The 21402-nt window shown below is 41.0% G+C and overlaps 1 protein-coding gene across 5 annotated transcripts in view; it reads right to left on the minus strand.

The window, feature by feature from the left end:
- The window catches only part of mc4r (melanocortin 4 receptor), a 46799-nt gene that overhangs the window by 19535 nt on the left and 5862 nt on the right, over positions 1-21402 (minus strand). Inside the window, exons 3-6 of one of the 5 annotated variants that reach the window (XM_085419191.1) lie at positions 20534-20732; positions 9835-10387; positions 9617-9752; positions 2346-5250 (exon numbers count right to left, since the gene is read on the minus strand). In XM_085419191.1, the coding sequence (XP_085275317.1) occupies positions 3969-4952 (984 nt within the window). In that variant the 5' untranslated portion in view covers positions 4953-5250; positions 9617-9752; positions 9835-10387; positions 20534-20732 and the 3' untranslated portion in view covers positions 2346-3968. Of the gene's footprint in view, positions 1-2345; positions 5251-9616; positions 9753-9834; positions 15864-20533; positions 20733-21402 lie in introns of those variants that run through there. The other 4 variants (XM_085419189.1, XM_085419192.1, XM_085419193.1 and 1 more) reach the window with 4 other exon arrangements.

The following is a 21402-nucleotide window of genomic DNA, read 5'->3' on the forward strand; positions in this document are numbered from 1 at the left end:
ACTTCTGTTACAATGAAAAATGAAATAAAAGCTCTTGAAATGTGGTTAAAAACTCATTGGGCCATGCTGATTTAAATGTGCAGAGACCTTCAGCTTCCATAAAATTGTATTAAGAGACGTCACTGCCCCATAATTATATGGCCGATTCAAGATTTAATACTGAGTTAACTGAGCTAATATAATATAATCTGGTTACAACAGTAAATATGTTTAATTTTACTGAGTGGTAGAAATAAATCCCAATGTCTCACATATCCTTTGTTCAGAGTTTGCAAAGTAAATGAACTTGGCAATGGTAGACAGGAGACCAAACCACTATGAGATACATGAGGGGGTCATGAGTCTATCTAAACCCGCAATGCCAAATATAAGTCCCGGGGGCACAACAGGATTCCCGCTGGAAGGCTTTGGAAAACTTCCTTTTGAGAAGGACCTTCCCTATGACCACTCATGCTAAACCAATAAAATTAAGTAATATTTAACCAATTAAATGACAGAAAAGTACATGATTTTCAACATCTATAGAAATGTTGATTAAAAAAAAATAGAACAGTCTGCTCCTTAAGCATGAAGAAACCACAGGAGGAGGAGCGTCCCAAACAGAATCTAATTCTCTGTACTTCCAGTGACCTTTTAATAGTTATAGTTTGTTAGTCAGCTGCAGGCGGTGTAAACACTTCAGTTCCAATTACGCTGGGTCTTTTTGATAGTCAGCACCAATCTGAGCTCCTCATCTAACTCTAATATCTGATGATTATATTCATGAACTTGTTTTTTCAATTAGTACTCACTGCTTGTATCCACAGGTGAGGGCAGGAACAGTGATTAGTAAATCCTTTGGGCTTAGATGTCTTTTCACCTCAACAGACTGGTACACCATTGTTTTTAGCGCAGATGCTGCATCAATCTGTCTTTCAATCTGCTGCTCCACACATGAACATGACAAGATACTCAAACCTCCTCTTGGGACATTTCATTCCCAATCTGAAGCTGCCAATTTCCCTCCATTCTGGATGAGAAGTATGACCTCGGACTTGGAGGTTCTCGTTCCCACCCTGGAAACTTGTAAGTCACTCGCAAACCACTCTAGCTGAAGTTGGAAATCAGCACCATCAGGAAGACATTAACTGCAAAATGGCCAGTCCTTGAGTCCAATCCTCACGGGTAAAAAACGAAACACCAGTATGTGAGAGTGAAGAGGAGAGAGACGAGCTATTTTCTGCTACTTTATTCCAACTTCACGTAACAGCCTGTTGTGATTAATGAGTCACATGTGCTAACTCAAGTGCAATAAAGAAGTTATTAAAAGAAGATATTAATAGTAAAAGAGTAAAAGTAAAAGAGTGACATTTAAAGAGTACGAGAATTATGCTATGAATCTCAGTGCTGTTTTTATATCTGAATGTTGCTTAGACACACAAAATTGTAACACAAGACATAGAGAACTGTTTTGAAAATTTATGGGCTTTTTTGCATGTTTCTTTAACACGTGCTGTAAAAAAATCAACATCTCTGTGTGTCCGTGGTATTGGATTTGTGACGACAATGATCCATATGCATTACTTAACGTTGGGCTAGCACACCCACTGTAACCCCCCCCCCCCCACACACACACACAAAATCAATATTTGCCAGAATATGCTGAGGCTGGTGGTCTGGCATAAATGTAAAATAGAGGCAAATGATGCGTCACCCATATGTATGTATATGAATATATGTGTTCATATATTTATATCTACACATATACATATATACGGATATGTATATGGAATACCAATGTGTTTCTCAGAAGCATTAAACAGATTTATCCCCTCCCTGCATTTTCATCCCTTTAGCAACTTTTGGACGAATGATGTTTCCTTATCGGTGCTTCATAAAAACACAGAGAACAACCGTGATATCTTGCAGATTGAATATTTTCTTTGAAATAAATTAATCAGGCCCGTCCTAAACGTCTGTTAGGATTTAATTAAACCTAGAATGAAATCCATTTGTAACACTGATTCTCCCCAAGCAATATTCAGCAGCTGTTTGGAATATGGCCCAAGGCTGCAAACTGAATCACAGAAGAGTTGTTTTTCAGAGTTATAAAGGTTTTGTTTACCTCAGTTTAAATTATTCAAGATAATCGAGAAAACAACCCTGTGGGAACTTCTGTTGCACACCAACTTTGGCTTCTTGACTGTGCAACCTCTCTGCTTCTTGCAGAGACGACAGGTGTATGTGGGCCTGAAATAAATGCATTTGTAAATGTCTTTCCTCTTCACTTAAGTAGTTTTTTAATTTAAGTTAATGACCTCATCTTTGCGTAGAGGTTAAAGTCTGCACTGCAGAGAAATGCTGATAAACAGACTTGTGGCTGAGGTGGCATTATGATTTATTGAAGCTCCTCTGCAGCAGTGATTCACACAGTGGTCAAGCAAACACCTTCATTGGCACGCATGAATCAAATTCCAGGCGAAGCTTTGGCCAGAAAAATACAAGGCTGCTTTTACTTTTTTTTTCTTTTTTCATGTGCATATAAATCAGCTTCAAGTTTAAAAAGACACAAATACATAAGGCAATATTTAAAATAGCATTCACTTACATAGTAAATCTGTTTGTGAAATACTGTCACAGTTGTTCTTTTTTGTCACAGTGCAACATATTTAAGGCAGCAACAAGTTACACAACACATACATAAAAATACATTCAGTTTAGTCTGTTTCATTACATAAACATGATGAAAATAGTTTTTTATAGTCACATGTACATGCTGAAAGAGAGAGAACAACCCACATGTGCAAATTCACAGAAATATCTACACAAGCCACAAAGTCAAGGAGCTTTGATTTAAAATCAGTACATTTTATAAGTGGACTTTCATCGTTTCCACATTGAGGCTCTTTTTTTGGCTTTTTGCTCAGAGGAAATCATTAATAACAACAAGTTAAAGCAGCTTTCTACTCATTTGTGGTTGTTGCCCTGCATCAAATACAGGAACGCAATCATAACAAGAAATGCTATTATGCCTGAGAAATACACTGACCTTTTTATATATATTTTACAGCTGTGCCATCCAAAATTTTAGATGATCATCGACAAATTCTTGTGCGCAAGCATTAGAAAAAGGTTCTTGACATGAGAATCAGCAGGTGAACAAAGCACGGAGGTGTGGTATTTGTTGCTGGTATTCTTCTCATTTCCAGAACAATCTTGTTTGAGTGCTCTTATCCTCTATGAATGGCTCAGAAATTCTTGTGCAACACCTCATTTCTTCAAAATAGCTTTTTTGAAACAAGCTGTTTTAGCCTGTTTTCTATTTCAGCATTGATTGCTTTGCCACTTTAGCAAATTTGTAGTTTATAACTTGGAGAAAAACTCGTAAAACAGTCCAGATGTAGACACAGTTCCATGGAGTGCATGAGAAAGAAATGTACTGAGGGTTGAGGACTTTTATGCATATATATATATATATGCTTTCAATATGCACTGTATATGTTTTGAGGAGAATGGCACTCCCAAACCTGGAGGTAGTCTGTATATACTCTGTTAGATGTGCCATATATAATTAATTTACTGTGGCATTTATGTTCTATGCTGCCACAATACTTCAGTGTCATAATCCTGCACATACAAAGTTAATAACAACAAGCAATATGTTAGCTCTCTTGACCGCAAAAGGTAAATAGAAAATATTTTCCGAGTGAGAAAGAGAAGCAATCTGCAATTGCTGGTCACTTCAAACTTGAAATTGCACTTATGAATGGCATTCACTACAAAACAAATTAGCACTTGTCTGAAGAGCAATGTGCTATATTACAAGATGTTTGTAAACCTACCTCTTCAGCAACCTGAAACCAAAGATGGGTGCCCAAATAAATCATTTACCGGCAACATGTGAGATATCTTACTCTCAGAGTCCATGTTGGCCAGGTTTCGATTTAAATTGCAGGCTGTGGGTTCACAGCGGACCCTTTACAGGCAGCTCACACATACAGCAGAGCATGCGAGCAGCAGAAAATCTCTTTGAAGGTTTTTCTCATCTCTTGGCTGCGAAAAGCATAGATGATGGGGTCAATGACAGAGTTGCACATGATGAGGATGAGGTACATGTTGAAATGGGACATGAAGCAGGTGCAGTAGGGGTTCCTGGGGCAGCTGATCATAAGGATGAGGTGGAGGAAAAAGGGCGCCCAGCATACCACAAATACCCCAAGGAGAATGGTGAGGGTGATGGCCCCCTTCATGTTGGCACGCTGCTGGATGGGAGCGTTGCCCGGTAGGGCTGCGATCCGCTTCATGTGCAGGCGAGCCAACAGGAACATGTGGACATAGAGTGATGCCATGAGCACCAGCATGGTGAAGAACATGGTGATGAGGCAGATGAGTACAGTGGTGCTTTCCGAATAGATGATGAACAAGATGCCGGAAATGGTGCAGCACGTCCAGATGCTGCTGATGACCAGCATTGCACGACGCAGGGTGACAATGTTGTGGTATCGCAGGGCATAGAAGATGGTGATATAGCGGTCGATGGCGATTGCTAGCAAACTGCAGATGGATGCCAACAGAGAGCTACAGATCATAGAGTCAAACACATTGTCCATGCTTTTAATCAGTGTGACAGGAATGGTCAGGCTGCCTCCATTGATGAGTGCTATAACAATAGTCTCTGAGGCATTAGAGACACTGACGAGCATGTCAGCAACTGCAAGGCTACAGATGAAAAAGTACATAGGTGAATGAAGGTTCTTGTTTTTGATTATAGCAGCAACAACCAGGATGTTCTCCAGCAAACTGATGATGCCCAGAGTCAGGAAAACCTCAGTGGAAATAAGCAGCTGCTCATAACATCCAGAAGATGAGTCTTTTTCCTCTCCTGATAAGTCTTTGTTAAATGGCAAATTGCCTGAGGTTTGGCTTCTGTTGTGGTAGCCTTGGATCAGTCCATGGTATTCTGTGGCATTCATAATGGCTTCTTTTAAATTCCCTTCTCCTTGGGTTATTTCTCCGTTGTTAAGTGTCCAGCTATGTTGTCCGTTTTAAAGTCTCAGTGTGTGTGGCTTTGGATCATCCTCATTATCTGGAGGACAACGTCTGCGCCCCCGAAAAGAAGAAAAAAAAAGAGTAAAAAAAACTCTTAGCCAGTGCTCCTTCTTCCCTTTTCCACCCTTCTGGCGTTCCAAGAGACAATTTTCTTCAAAGATTTGCTGCAGTTATTGTTCTCAACAAAACACAGTCCCACAGCTCTCCTCTCATCTCTCCACTCTGGAGGGAAACAGTGTAGTGAGAAGTTAAAGTAAGAAGATGTAAGGCAGATAAGTGAAGCAGAAAGCAGCTACAAAAGCAAACGTGTGTGAGACTAATCAACAGTGAGCGGGAACATGAGAGGCAGAGTGCAGCAGCTCGCTGCACAACTGCAGGCAGATCTTCACTTTGCAAGCTACTGTGGTCTCACTCGCTCCTATTATATTGAACACACACACACATACACACCAACCCCTTACCCTCCTGGCTGCCTTCTGTCCTATCCGCTTGCTGATAAAGTGGGAGGAGGAGCAAAGTTTGGGCTGACGCATGAATGTAGATTTTAAAATGAATCAGACCCAATGCAACACATGAGAAGACTTTCACAGTGTTTTCGAATCTCAGGGGATGTTAAAACATTTCAGTGAAATCTAATTCAACAGTATCGGTTTTCATATAATAATGAAAACATTAAACACCATGAATTAATGGTGTTTAAAAAAAACATCGGACAGCAGCACCAGCCCAAGCCTCATAGTGCAGGAATATGAAGTGAGGCGCACACTGAGGGCGGTGAACCCCAGGAAGGCCGCCGGACCAGATGGGGTAACTGCAAGGGTCCTTAAAGAGTGTGCAGACCAGCTGGCTGGGGTCTTCACTAAGATCTTCAACACTTCACTGTCCCAGTCCTGCATCCCACCGTGCCTAAAGTCAGCCACAATTGTCCCACTGCCAAAGCGTACTAACATTAGCAGCCTCAACGATTACCGACCAGTTGCTCTAACACCTGTTATAATGAAGTGCTTCGAGAAACTGGTCCGACGTCACATCATGTTCTGCTTGCCACCCAACCTCGACCCGCTTCAGTTCGCATACAGAGCTAACAGATCAACTGAAGATGCCATTGCTGAGTAGAGGCATCAGGAAAGCTAAGGCTGCCTATAGGAGGAGGATTGAAGATCACTTTGCTGACAACGACCCCAGAAAAATGTGGCAGGGGATCAATCACATTACCGACTACAGAAGCAATAACCAGGCAACATCTAGGACTGATGCCTCACTGGCTGAGGATCTAAACCGTTTCTTCGCCCGCTTTGAGACGACCAAGCCCTCAGCTGCCACACCACTTCCACCCGCCCCCAGCACTGGCACACTAACACTTAGGGAGCACCAAGTGAGGTGTGTTCTAAGGTCAGTGAATCGCAGGTCCTGATGGAATACATGGAAAGGTTCTCAGAGCATGTGCTGACGAACTGACCGGAGTCTTCACTAAAATCTTCAACCTTTCCTTGTCATCAAACACCGTCCCGCCCTGCCTCAAAACCTCCACCATCATCCCCATCGCCAAGAAGACAGCTGTGGCCAGCCCAAATGACTACAGGCCTGTTGCACTTACGCCTGTAGTGATGAAGTGCTTTGAGAGACTGGTCTGTCAGCACATCAGGGCCGGTCTGCCTCCCACTCTGGACCCCCACCAATTTGCCTACAGGACAAATCGTTCCACCGAGGACGCTATCACCATAGCGCTCCACACTGTGCTGAGTCACCTGGAGCACCGAGGAAGCTATGTGAGAATGCTCTTTCTGGACTTCAGCTCAGCATTCAATCATATCATCCCGGAGATCCTGGTCCAGAAACTGTCTCACCTGGGACTCTCCACCCCCATCTGCCTCTGGATCAAGGACTTCCTGACAAATAGACCACAGTCTGTCAGACTCGGCCCCCACCGGTCCAGCACCATCACACTCAGCACCGGGTCTCCACAAGGATGTGTTTTGAGTCCCCTCCTGTTTACGCTCTACACATCCGACTGCTCCCCTACCCATCTCTCAAACACCATCATAAAGTTCGCGGATGACACCACAGTGGTTGGACTCATCTCAAGGGGGGATGAGTCGGACTACAGAGATGAGGTCAACAGACTGACTGAGTGGTGTTCAGTTAACAACCTCCAACTGAACACCACGAAAACTAAAGAACTTATCTTGGACTTCAGGAAGGGCAGAGCAGACCCGGCCCCACTTTACATTCACGGGAGCTGTGTGGAGAGGGTACACTCCATGAGGTTTCTGGGCGTGCAGATATCTGATGACCTCTCCTGGACGGCAAATACTACAGCGGTGGTTAAAAAGGCCCAGCAGCGTCTCCACTTTCTGAGAGTGCTCAGGAGGAACAACCTGGAGGAGAGGCTGCTGGTGACATTTTACAGAGCCACCATAGAGAGCATCCTAACGTACGGCATAACAACATGGTATGCAGGGTGCTCAGCTGCAGACAGGAAAGTACTGCAGAGGGTCATCAACACAGCCCAGAAGATCACTGGCTGCTCTCTGCCCAGCCTGGAGGTCACTGCAAACTCTCGGTACCTCAGCAGAGCTGGCAATATCATCAAGGACCACTCTCACCCCAGCAACCAACTGTTTGAACTATTACCGTCAGGCCGACGGTACAGGTCACATAAAACCAGGACAAACAGATTCAGGGATAGCTTCTTTCCCAGAGCTATCACCGTAGTAAATAAGCACAAAAACAATTGAACCTATTCCATACCGTCACTGTCATTATATTATGCTGCTATTCATACTGTCATTATATTAATGCTGCTATCCTGTATATATTGTACATACTATTGTTTGAGTACTTACGATTGTTTTTTTTGTACTTTTTATATTTTATATTTATATTTATTATTGAAACTTGCACCAAGGGAGTGGCACTCCAATTTCGTTGTACTCTGTACAATGACAATAAAGGCTATTCTATTCTATTCTACAACGCTCCACACCACCATCTCTCGCCATCATCGCCTCTGTCAGTGCGCCCCAGGGTGGCTGTGGTTACAATGTAGCTTGCCATCACCAGTGTGTGAATGTGTGTGTGAATGGGTGGATGACTGGATATGTAAAGCGCTTTGGGGTCCTTAGGGACTAGTAAAGCGCTATATAAATACAGGCCATTTACCATTTACCATCTCTCACCTGGAAGTGCAGGGCCGTTACGCCAGGCTGCTCTTTGTTGACTTTAGCTCTGCTTTCAATACGATACTCCCGGACAGACTAATCGTTAAACTGCTGGAGATTGGACTTCCTTCTACCACCTGCCGCTGGATCAGAGACTTCCTCTCAGACCGTGTACAGAGAGTTAGAGTGGTGCCTCATCTTTCCTCAGCCCTCAGCCTTAACACCGGCTCTCCACAAGGCTGTGTACTGAGTCCCCTACTGTACACTCTGTACACACATGACTGTGTTAGTTCCCACCCAGACAACGCAGTCATCAAGTTTGCAGATGATACCACCGTGGTGGGGCTCATCTCTGGGGGAGATGAGACGGCCTACAGAGCTGAAGTTCAGAGGCTGTCAGATTGGTGTGTCGATAACAACCTGGACCTCAATACCAACAAGACAAAAGAACTGGTAGTTGATTTCAGAAGGAGGAAGTCTGAGCTGCAGCCTGTCAGCATCAATGGGGAGTGTGTGGAAAGGGTCTCCAGTTTCAAGTTTCTGGGTGTGCACATAGACACAGACCTCCAATGGAGCTCTAACACCTCTGTGGTCTTAAAGAAGGCCCAACAGCGTCTCCACTTTCTGAGAATCCTCAGAAAAATGGACCCGAAGAAGGAGCTGCTGACCGTCTTCTACTGCTGCTCCATTGAAAGTGTGCTGACATATTGCATCGGTGTGTGGTTCTCCAGCTGCACCACAGCACAGAGAAAGGCACTCCAGAGGGTCATCAATATGGCCCAAAAAATCATTGGACATCCTCTTCCCTCCCTGAAGGACCTGTACAGCACTTGCTGTCTCAAGAGGGCACGCAGCATCCTACGGGACTGCACACACCCAGGACACCGGGTGTTTAAGCTGCTGCCATCTGGCAGGAGGTTCAGGCTGCTGAGGTCCCGGACAAACAGACTCAAGGACAGCTTTTACAACAGGGCATTAGCCCTGATCAATGTAAATAGCTGACCTGACTGGCTACCTACCTGGACTTCTTTTGGGGGGGTTAACAACGGTAAAAACAGCAATAATAATAATATTTATATTTATAACAAGGTGCAATAATAACTAATGTGCAATAATAACAGTGTGCAATACAAATACACTTCTTCTTCTTTTTTATTACTAAGTTATTATACTGTGTTGTGTTGTTTGTGTTGCGTTGTGATGTATCGTGTTGTGTTACATGTAGTGCAGACGTAGGACAGTTTTCCAATTTCATTGTACTATTTTACTATGTATGACTGTGCAATGACAATAAAGAGTTATCTTATCTTATCAACTTTAGGTGGAAAGCATGCAATCTTTATTTATCTCGCACTTTTCACTGTCTCGGTTGTTAAAGAGTGGACTCAGGCGCGGAGCTCAGAAATAAAGACAGTGCATTTATTTACAGTGCAGCAAGGTGACAACAGTTCAAATGTGCAACAATGGTGATAGTGCGTCCTTCTGTGTAAGCCCGTGCGTGGTAGTGAGTGCCCGTCTCTCCTCCAAGTGCTTCCTTTGTGTCCGTGATTCCTACGTCAATCCCTGGGTAAACACACACACGACCGCAAAATGAGTACGTAGATCAGACAGTACGTCAATAACGCTAGCAGCTCGAAAACACTACCAGGCTTAGTGCAACACTCCAGCACTGTTTGTCGCTCAGCCACACCATTAAGTAGCCCTGCTGAAGATGGTAGTTGATTGGCAGCAGCTGGTGGATTGATTGCAGGTGGGCGACAAGCTCCGGGCGACAGCACTTCCGGGTCGGAGGTAGCCTGTTGCTAGGTTACCTCCTAACACATGACAGCGGAGCCGGAGGGGAAGACAGGGCGACAGGAGAGACACACATACACACGCACACAAATATACACACTGGCAGGTCGACTGGTCAGCGCGCCGTCAGATCCTGACATTCACAGACCAAAAACACAAAGTCCAAGAGCCAACGAGAACCGACATCCAGCATCAACAACACACAACTAAAGAGCAAACCTAAAGTTTAAAAAAATAAATAAAATAAAAATGTTTGAAAAAAAAAAAAAGGCTGAGTCTTACTTATTGCTGGCCGCATGAACCAAACTGCACATGTGGTTATACGGTCACTGAATAGCTCACAAGAACTGGCTAGAGTGGCTCCATACTCCTGGATCCTGAACTCCTGATCATGTCTTCTCCAGCTACAAAAAACAAATGTAGACTGGTTTGCCAAACTCCCACACAGCCTTAAATATCTTTGAGAAGATAAAATCTATAGTTCAGAGTTCCTCTGCCAGGCCAAAGAGCTGTTCCTCCAAGGTTTGACAGATAGATGAACTCTCCACAGTACCGTGGGACATACCTTGGAGATGGAACACATTCTCTGGTCCTCCACTATCTTAACTCAATGTACTTTAATTAACAAACACACACACACAACACACATTTCCATGTGTTTGCAGGGGTGCATTAACTAGTACAGCCCCACAACATCCAGAGCCTTAGAGGGCCTAAGCTGGCCAAAGGAGGAGACAGAAGCCAGTGACATCCAGACAAGAAAGCTCCTTACCATTCTTGGACAGTTTCACCCCAAGTCCAGCACCCTGAGACTGTACGCTAAGTGGAAGGAAGAAGTAACTGTGACATTCAGTAGTGCCCTTATTGTTTTGACACAAACGACCACACTACTCAAGACAACACAACACCTAACTACACACCAAACACACTAAATGTCACAAATCTCTTGTCTCAAAACTCGCTTTCGATATCGATAAGGCATGTGTTTGGCTCCTTCACATAGTGGACATTGAGTTGTTGTGTGGGACACCAGTAGTCCATGTCTGTTGCTGTAACAGTAGTTCATGTTTAGAATAAAAAATCCCAGCTCTCTGCTTTGATAGGGGCAACAGTGTGTCTAAACTGTTGCATAATTTTGCTGGGAGATCTTTTACTTTGTGGTAATCTTAGATGAGTAGTTTTAGGGACAAAAACCACCAGGTCATTCAGTGTTCCCTTAGTGCTAATGTGTAAGAGATGTTGGTGTACTATAACTGAAGTTAAGTCACTATGCAAATGTACTGTTTATAAGATCGGGGAAACCTGCAGTCAGCTGAGACTGAAGAAGTCACTTGGATGAGTGACGAAACGTTTCTCCCACAAAACGCTACGTCCAGATGAACAGAATCAACTTTTGGAAAATTAATTACCTGGATGATTGAGCATGCATCAAGACGATACAACTGAAGTAATGTTGTTAAGTCTTTAAAGTCATATTCTTTTATTGTCATGACTGTATTTGAAACTATTTTTATTTTTGTATGATACCTGATTTATATGGATTATGGCTGAAGTAAACTAAAGTCTAAAATACTTAGTCAGTCATTTATTTAATAGCAATTTAACATTATATAATTCACACATAAAACTATGAAATGTAATTTTAAATGGTTTAAAAGCATGTAGAATAGCATATGTAGGCAAGTATATTTCTCCTCTTTTTATCAAGAAGCAAAGACAAAAAGAAAAAAAAAAGAAACAGGGCAGGGTTCAGTGGTTGAATGATCCGTCCCCACCAATGCCAAAATCAAATCTACGCCCTTGTACCTTTATCCCCTCTCACCCCAGCGAGCAGTTTATCCTTCAAGCTGTGCAGTATCTTTACTGTTCCTAGGACTGCACTCTTCTGGACAGCAATCTCAGATATTGTTCCTGGGATCTGCTGAAGTCACTCCCCTAGCTTGGGCTTCACCGCACCGAGTGTTCACTGTAACCTTCACCCTCGACATATTCTTTTCAAGCTCTTCTCTGAGCCCTTCTCCAGCTTCTTATGTTCTTTCTTCCTGATGTTGCTTCATACAGTATAGCTACATCTATCCCACGGCCATCTTCTCTACTATGCCTGGTTTGTTAGCCATCACCAGTTTGTCTGTCTGTATCTGGAAGTCCCAAAGGATCTTAGCTCGGTCATTCTCGACCACCATGTATGCCCTGCCTGCTTCCATCTTTCACCCTGCTGTTATGTGCTGGATTGTCTCAGGGGTATCTTTACACAGCCTGCACCGAGGGTGTTGTCTGGTGAGATAGACCCCAGCCTCGATGGACATACCTTCTTGAGTTTCTGCTGCCTGAGGTAGTTACTGAGCATGTGGTTGCTTGTGGCCATCTTCCTGATGTGTGACTGACCGGATGTGTGTGTAAGAAATTTGTTTGTTGTCACCTGTGTCTAACAAGAGTCACATTTATTTTCTAAATGCTTCGCTGTGCAAGTTAGTCACTATCATTCTGAATAAGGTATCATAATAATGAACCACTTTGCAGTAATTACTTTGCTGGAGCAAACAGTGTGCATCTCAGTGCATGTATGAGTAATAAGCTAAATATATATTTCATTCCTTTCCATACATTCTGAAATATTCGCCTCTACATGGGAAAACAAAGTTTCTTTTTTTCTCATAAAGTCGATACTGTTAGCACATTTGTCATCTCTCAAGGTCTGCTCATTCAAAGCTAAATAAGTTTTGCAACAACTCCATAAACAACTGAACTTAATGTGCTAAGAAAAAAAATCCCTTCAGTACACCACCTGGACAGAGTATTGTTCAGGGAAAAGTACATTTTTACGATTGAATTTCAGTCTTTTGTAATATTATTTATGTTAAAGTCAACAGCATATAATCTCACAAAGAACAAATTGTGATACGTAGAGCTTTCTTAAGAGCCCTTATGTTGAATTTTGCAGGAAATGAATGGTAATTAAATCCATGCTTTTAAGTTTGAATATAAAAAGTAAAATTTCCCAATTTATCAAACGAAATTAAGCAGCATTCAACATTATTCTAGCTGCAACTGTACTTAACTACTACTGTTTTGCACAAGTTTTCTGTTCCCTTAACAATTACTAATAGATACATCAATAAGGTTTTCTTCATCTGTTAAAATACCACAAAAGCCTTTTATTTATCTCCCTGTTCACACAATCATGGGGAACAAATATTGTAGTTTCAGATTTTCTCAGTTTATTTAGACAGCTGTTCGTTCAGAGGATGTTCACTCAGAAAAATTGGACGTTAGGAAAATGCAGCAGCTTCAGTCCCTCAGATGTTTCATTGCATAGCACATTTGGGCAAAAATATTCAGTTCAGGTCCTTTGCAATTTGGCAAGCTTTCATTTTACACATGTAAAAATAAAATATATATTTAATCTAAATAATACACAGAACACAGAGGCTTGAGAAAAAGAACGTTTTCACAGGACTCTGCAATCATGAAATGTCCAGACTTTTTCTAACTGTACTGTTATGGATGCTAACATTTAACAGTAGCGAAGACATGTAGCTCCTCTTGCCCTTTCTTTGAGCATTGCACACTGTGATCTTGGGATATATTTGCTAAGACATCCATTCTTGTGAATATTGTGGCACTGTATTAACACACCTGAGTTTCTGCATAGAGTTATATGAAACTATTTTTACGTAACTATACTTTATCAGCCTTGATCACTGTTGATATAGTTCATGAACCCACTTCCGGTGGACAAATGTTAGGAGATAAACAAAGACTTTAGAGTTAAATGTACAGACTTTCATTCAAGTGGCATGTCCTCTTTTTTTTAACTCATTTTCTTCTCCCTCTCTTTTTCCAAGAACACATTTCAGTATTTATTATATCTTTGTGGTATTAAGCAGGAAATTATAGATCACCCCTAGCTCTACATGCACTTGAGAACCTACTTGGTAAATAACAAACTTTCTAAACTTGCTTACAAAATGTCCTGTTATATTGATCTACGTCAGTCCTCGTAATAAACAGGCTGAAAAGCTGTTGCCTGTGACTGCTTTGATATGTCTAATCAATATCCAGCCTTCATCAAGATGCTGTAGTACAAGCTGCTGTCTCATGAGATGACACCGAGTCATGAATATCACTGGTGATGCAGTTGGGTAATATTTAAGGACAAAAAAAAAAAGACAGTCACTTCCTGGGATTCGTGCATTAATTGGTTTGTGGGAGGCAGAATAGCTCTTACATTTCTGCAATTATGCTTTTTCATATCTGGTAATTATGAGCTAATTATCGGTACAAAGCGGTAATTGCTTTAAATAGTGTAATGAAATAATACAATAAAAATGTCAATTCAATGGTACTCGAATTATTGTAGCGGTCATTTTGAGCTTTAACTTTTGCAAAATATTGTCATACGCAGGATTGCTGAAAATAGTAAAGTAATAATGAAGTTTTTTAGCAAGCATCACTTAGATAATTCAGTCAGGACCACATGTGATTGTGATGTCCATCCGAGGAAGCTAAACAAACCAATAGAAATTATTTTGTTGGTTGGTATTGCTCCTTTCTGCCCTTTCAATACATATATGCCTCAGAGAGGCCTGTACAGAACAATCAGCTATCACGTGTGAAAGACTGATGAATGCTTCCTCTTCCTACAACACTTGCCTTTAAATGCAGACTTTTATAAGGCATAACGAACGAGCAGGGTAAGACCAGGTTCTGCTGTTGCAGTCCATTGGATTCAAGGTGTTGGACATTCAGAAATGCTCTTGGTTGTAATGAGTGTGTTTTGTCTGTTTGAAAGTTCCAGTCTCATTGTGACTTTTGGTTTAACAGCAAATGTAATGGTGGTAATTTGGGCTCTCTGTGACACAGCATGGAGCGTCCAACCCAACCAAACAGCTGGTTAATCGAATTAATGATTATAATTATTGGTTCTAACCCATCACAAAATAGTTTTTTGCCATTAAAGTATATTTTCTCAGCCCCAATAAATGATAAATACATACAACAAGCTATTTAAATTGCTTTTGCCTTTTGTCTGATCTAAAAAGATCACAATGGCACAATATGTGCAGTTCCTGCTACAAATAACACCATGTGGTCACTTTAAGGTTTTTAGCACAAGTAAAGCATCCAGTTTTGTTTTTTACAGCCAGTTACTATTGTTTGTTCAACATTTCAGCTATAGCTGCTGAATACTACTGCTATATGTCTGTAAGTAAAAATAATAACCAATGTGTCTGACAAATGGAGTGGTGAAAGGTACAATATTTGTCTGTAAAAGTGAGCGTAAAGTCTTGTGAAAATAAACCACTCTAGTAAAGTATAAGTACTTTAGATTTATACCAGAGGAAAGTACTTGAATACTGCCACTATAAAGGGTAAAACATTTTTTAGAGGCGAGCTATTCTCTTGTATTTGACAAGAAGAGGTTACCTTCAATAAAAGATAATTTGCTGAAAATGAATCAACAAAACATGAACACCGAAGAGAGTCGATACCAGGTGAAATCCAGCTTTTACAGCCTGAAAGGCGCAGGTGAGCCACATTATCGGACAACAACCCCATCTCAGCAAATTATTAGTAAGCAAAGAGTTCTTTGGAGACAGTGGGAGGAGCAGCCTTTGACTTTCTTCTGAAATGTTTTGCCCATTTGTCCACCGCTGTTTTAAAAGCTTCCACACAGCGGCTAATTTTGGAAACTTTCAATCCCAGTATGATGTAACAATACACAAATTACACACTCAAGGCTGTACAATTTTACTGCTAAAAATGCAATATAGTTATCTTACACTCATTTTACAAACCTGGGTCCTTGGTCACGACTGGACTCACACCCTCCTCCCACACCTCGTAGGCCTTCTGATCCACAGGCGTAGATAGAAGAGGCTTGTTTATTGTTTTGCATAATTTTGAGACATAACAGTAAGGCAGAAGGATTAAATTAGTCCAGGACATGTCTGCTTTTTTTGTACATTTTATTTTTCCCTTATTAAATCACTACGCGTGATGATTCACTAGGCATTATTCTAATAGTCTAATATGACTCAAAATAGACACTGTATCATATGAAGATGAGCCTATTCTAAGACTAGAACACACTCATCTGACACAGATCGATATGTACTGAACATGCAAAATTGTTTTTAATTTGTGAAGAGCCAGACATATTACGAGTTTGCAGTATTCATGCACAAGGAATCAAAAACACCTCTCTCTCTTACGACACGCCGTTGTTTCTTTTGTATCTTTGATGTTTTTGAATTTGGATTTTTTTGGCCTTACAAAGTCCCACTTTCAGGTGTTTCTTGCCTGTGAAATGTGATAAATCATATGATAAAAATAGTCCACTTGTCTGTTAGTTGCAGGATGAATTATTGTGATTCTTTATTTTGAAGAAAAGCTTTCAACTGATCCAAAATGCTGCAGCAAGATAAGTAACATGGACTCAAAAGAGAGGAATTTTCCTCCTCAGTTCCCAGATAAATGCACAAAACAAAGCCTCAAGACCAAGTGCCTTCATATCTTTAGGATCTCCTAGCTCCACATTATGACAATCGAGCGCTCCACTCTCAGACTGCAGACTTATTTGTGTTTTCAAGAGAGCAATGTGAGACAGAGCTTTCCACTATTAGGCCCCATGTCCTGTGGACCCGGTTGGGGTTCAAAACACAGGTAATTTTACGGTCAGGCTTTTTCAAAAAGAGACGTATCCCGCCTGTAGTTAGGGCTGGATCAGGGTGTACTCACAGGAAGAGACCAACATCTATGTGTAGCCAGGTGAAAGGTCAGTATTATGGAACATGCCACCGGATGGCACTGTTTCTTTTGGGGTACCCCTGAGAGTGCAAGGCATGATGGGGATCCACAGAGACATTCATGGAAGTGCTAGCTTGCATTGGTGTAATGTGGGTGCGCAATGCCGTGTTTTCGCTGCGTGGTCTGTTTTAAGGATGACGTGTGGAACAGTTAAGGCACCAGGATTTGTTGTGACCGACTTCGCTGTTCATCTCTGAGGGATCTGGATTAATGCACTGTATGTATTTGAGTTCACACCTGTATTATAGTATCTCCGTGTGTAAGAGGGAAAATGTACTGTTGTTAACTGTTTAATTTCGGTTTTGTATTTTAGCAGGAGATGCCACTAAAGTTATTTTTGCACTGCTAAGTTGTATTGTTTCTGGATGGGTTTATATCAGTCACAAATTGACGCTAGACGTCTTTGAGTTCCAGATGCTGATAAAGTTGGGAAAATAACCTGCAGTAGCAAAGGTTTACCAGTGCACACAGCTGGATAAGACTTGTTTGTAACAATTTTATTTTCTTATTTTTACAACCTTTTTATTTTCTTCTGAGCGCTTACTTTATCATTCAGATTAAAAGAACCGAAAAGATAATCTGTGTTCTGGGCTGGTTAATTTAGCCAGGCTACACATGTACCAATCAGAGACCAGTGTCAGGGAAATTTGGTGACTTTCAGGCATTGCGGGGCAAATAACTGCTAGCGATACACAGTAAAAGTAATCTTGGCTCTTTGAGATGAATTAAAGGAACTATAAATGATACATTCAGTACAGGTAGAGGACAGTGTACCTAGGCAACCAGAGACCACTGTCAGCTGCAGAGCACTATATGAACAGTTACAGTAAATCTAGGTCTATAAAATATTGATTCAGTTTTTGTAATTGTGCTTCTTTACACCACCACAGCGGATTTTTAAATCAAACAATCAAGATGTGATTAAAGTGCAGACTTACAACTTTAGTGCTTAGTGTTTAGGGATAACAACTGTTTTTATGAAGATGAACAGGTGAGGTCTAATCCCTTGCTATTTCAAGACAGACGAGACAAATAAAATATCTGGAGTTGACGTCAAGTGTTGAACTTGGTCGAGAGACTCCATCAATACAGTAAGAGTTCCAGACCATCCATGCATCCATCCATTCGCTTCTGCTTATCCTTTTCAGGGTTGTGGGGTGCGCTGGAGCCTATCATCATCTTTAGAGTAAGAACTCCAGACCTTTTTTGGAAAAAATGTAGGTTCATTCTATTCTTAAAAAGAGGGAATGTACACCAAAAGGCCCGAAAGACCAGAGAAAGCAATAAAAGTTCATGATCACAAAATATTTTCAACCAAGATCTGGACAATAGGTAGGAGCATCACTGCCATTGCCTACACTCAAGAGATTCATTCATGAATGGAAATAGAGAGGGTTTTACAACAAGGTGTAAAATTTGATATCAGTCTCAAAAAACAGTATTGGGGTATCGACATATGTGACTGTGAGATGGAATAGCTGATTGGTTACTGGTGATGTAACATACTGACAGAACGGGATGAACTGTGAAGTGTACGGGGCTACACTGTCTGCTGACATTCAGTCCGATGCTGCAAAACTTATCAGGCAACGTTTCATAATGCAGCAAAGTGGGAAAGCAGCCCGATAGTTTTTCAAGGCTAAAACATTATATCACAGTCTGACCTTAACTCAGCAGAGGATACCTTTGAGTTAGTAAATACAAAACTGAATGTAGACAGAGCTACAAACAACCAGAAACTGAGGTTGGCTGCAGTCAAGGTGTAGCAGAACATCTCAACTGAGCATTTAGTGATGTCTATATGTTTCAGACTTCTGAAAAAGAGATTAAAAACTGCCTTTAAATTTTAAGTGGTTTTAGTTTATCTAAGTACATTTGAGCTAAACATGAATCCAACTGAATTCAAACTGAAAGTCTGCACTTCAATCACATGCTGATTGCTTGAGTGGAAACAATCTATTGTAGTGATGTACATGGGAAATTTACAAAAAAAACTAACAAAAACTATATTGTCTGAACATTTATGAATCTAATTTTAAGCTGCTATAGACTCAGACTGCTCAGGGACCAACCACACTGCACTGAGCTGGACTCCATATATTTGTATGCTACTCATGCCTGCTATTAACTTTGTTTTCCTTCTTCTTAACTGTCCAGCCTTGTTTCTGTCCTGTTTCTTTTTGTATCTCTGCATATCTGTTGCTACAGAGCAGCATGTTCCTGAGGTTAATGAAACCACCCACCTGCTGAGTGTTTATTGTTATTTGCTATTTTGTTGCCTTTCTATTCTCCTCCAACCAGTCGTGGCAGATGGCTAGCAGCCCTGATTCTGGTTCTGCCTCAGGGTTTTTTTTGTTGTTTTTTTAACCTTGACACCATCACTGAATGCTCGACCACAGGACTCTTTCTCTGTAAGGCTGCAGGGTCTTTACCTTACAATACAAAGTATTTTAAGTTGAATAAACTAATGAATTGGCACCATGTAAACACATCGGAATATGAATGACAGGTGTAAACAGACTGAGACACATGGAGAATAATTTACACTTGCACTGCCTCGAATTGCATGAATCACTCCCAGACTTGCCACCACAGACAGATTGTGAGTGTTTCCCCATATGGTTAAAAAGTAAGCGCAGTAAGAGAAGTAAGACCTTCAACACATACAAGCTAAAAGTGTAGGCGGAAATAGGAGAAAGAGGACAATAGGCAATGCAAGCAAACCTCATGGATAATGTTGCTTTAACGTCAGGATGAAATGACATTGTCAGCTTCTATAAACCTATAAAGCCATTTTAAACGCATTTCTTATTAGTCAACATAACCTCCAGTGCCTTAGTCACGCACTCTGATAACTATTTTTATCACTTAACTATTATTTTATCACAACAATATGAAATGAACACTATATATTTGCTTTGTAATGTTACTATGTAAGCCTATGGAACATTTCTCAAATGCACTTCCATGGCATTCAAGCTGAAAGCCACTCTGGCCGGTTTACCCCACAGCTTGACAGAAATGGAGAGAGCCCTGCTGCTACTTGTATTTCTGCACTCAACCAACATGCACAATGTTCTCTAAAATCAATGCAACATTTCCAATAAAGGCTTTATTTCAACTTGGATCTATTCATTTGCCAACATTGCTTCAAGCGCTGCTTCTTTTCACGTCCTCCCTTTTACCCAAACACTTGTCCGCTAAAGCTTATATTCCTACTGAGAAGCATCAGAGATCACAAAAGGATGGGGAAAAATCTTTAGCTGTCCCCAGGCAAAGGCTGATAATTCAAAGTGTTCATGCTTTTGCTGCTGTTGCTTTTGTTTAGCTCCCACAAAGTCTTAAAAAAATCAGGTTATACCATTAGAAGTCAAAGACTTTAAAACTTTATTACTGTACTGTCACACAGTTGTTTTAATATGTGGATTCTGTAAAACAGAAAACTTTCATAACTACAAAATAATACTCTATAACTATAGTGTATAATCTAGGGGCTGATTAAACCTCACTATGACGAAGAGACAGGGAAACAAAGACAAAATCAAGCTCAACTAACGACTTTTCTGACTTTGAAAAATAAATGAATCCAAGGACGCCCCCGTTCTATTCTATGTGGAAACATCGGCATCTATCCATCTGCAGTTCTGTTTTTTCCATTGTACCAAGATCAAGGCCAAATTCACGTACTATAGCAAGTTCGGCATATCCTTCATATCTTTCTGTTACCTGAGGTTACTTACCTGTGTAATGGTTTGGGAGCAGGCTGGTGGGGGTTTCCTTTTCTCTCTTAGCTTGCTAGGGAAGGCTTCAATTCCTGCTCCACCCTCAGATAGGTGAGTTCCCGGGACTCGGGGTGTTTTCCAGCAAGAGGCTGTGTATTTAGGAGCCACCTACACTTTCCGCTTGCTCCCTTGCAAGTACCTCCACCTCTGTCTTCCTCTGGACTACATGTAAGACAAATGAACACAATTTTCAAAACAGTCCTTCCTCATTTATTCTAACTACTTTTCTCCCAAAGCTAATTTGGACTCTTGCCTGCCCAGTTTCCCCGATCATAGAATCTCTTATTGTAAATAAAACCTGTGCACCTGCTTCCTGTTGTCCGAGTCTCATTTCTGGGATTATGACATGCCCAACAATGGCTGTCACACAAAGCTATTTATCAATGTGGTATATTAACTAATGGAAAAGAGCTACTTTACTGATGAAGTTTAGCTAATTTGAAGCCAGAAAAGAAAGCAAAAACTATTTAACAGGGACGGCATTTGTTAATAAACATGAAAAATATAAGATCTAAACATGTAACATGTAAATTATAACAAAACTGATCATCTACATCTTCAGCGGGTCACATAAAACTTTGCGGTAAATAAAGAAATACAGTCACCAATGACTAATTGTTTTTGCACCTTATATTTGAGATAAATAGAGCTCTGCTTTATCTCCACTGGTAAAATAAACTCTGAGTATTTTAAGGCTGCCTCTTGCATCCAGGTCTTCTCATATACAGAGATTCAACTCCTCTGTTCCTTCTCTATCTGAAAAATTAAGTCTACTTTCTTCTGATTGGCTGCCCCTCATAAACTCAAAGTTTGAACAGCAGGTAGGT

The sequence above is a fragment of the Rhamphochromis longiceps genome, linkage group LG9 (assembly GCF_057381845.1).
Source record: "Rhamphochromis longiceps isolate RC_006_pf linkage group LG9, R_longiceps_female_GT1.1, whole genome shotgun sequence".
Lineage (NCBI taxonomy): Eukaryota > Metazoa > Chordata > Actinopteri > Cichliformes > Cichlidae > Rhamphochromis > Rhamphochromis longiceps.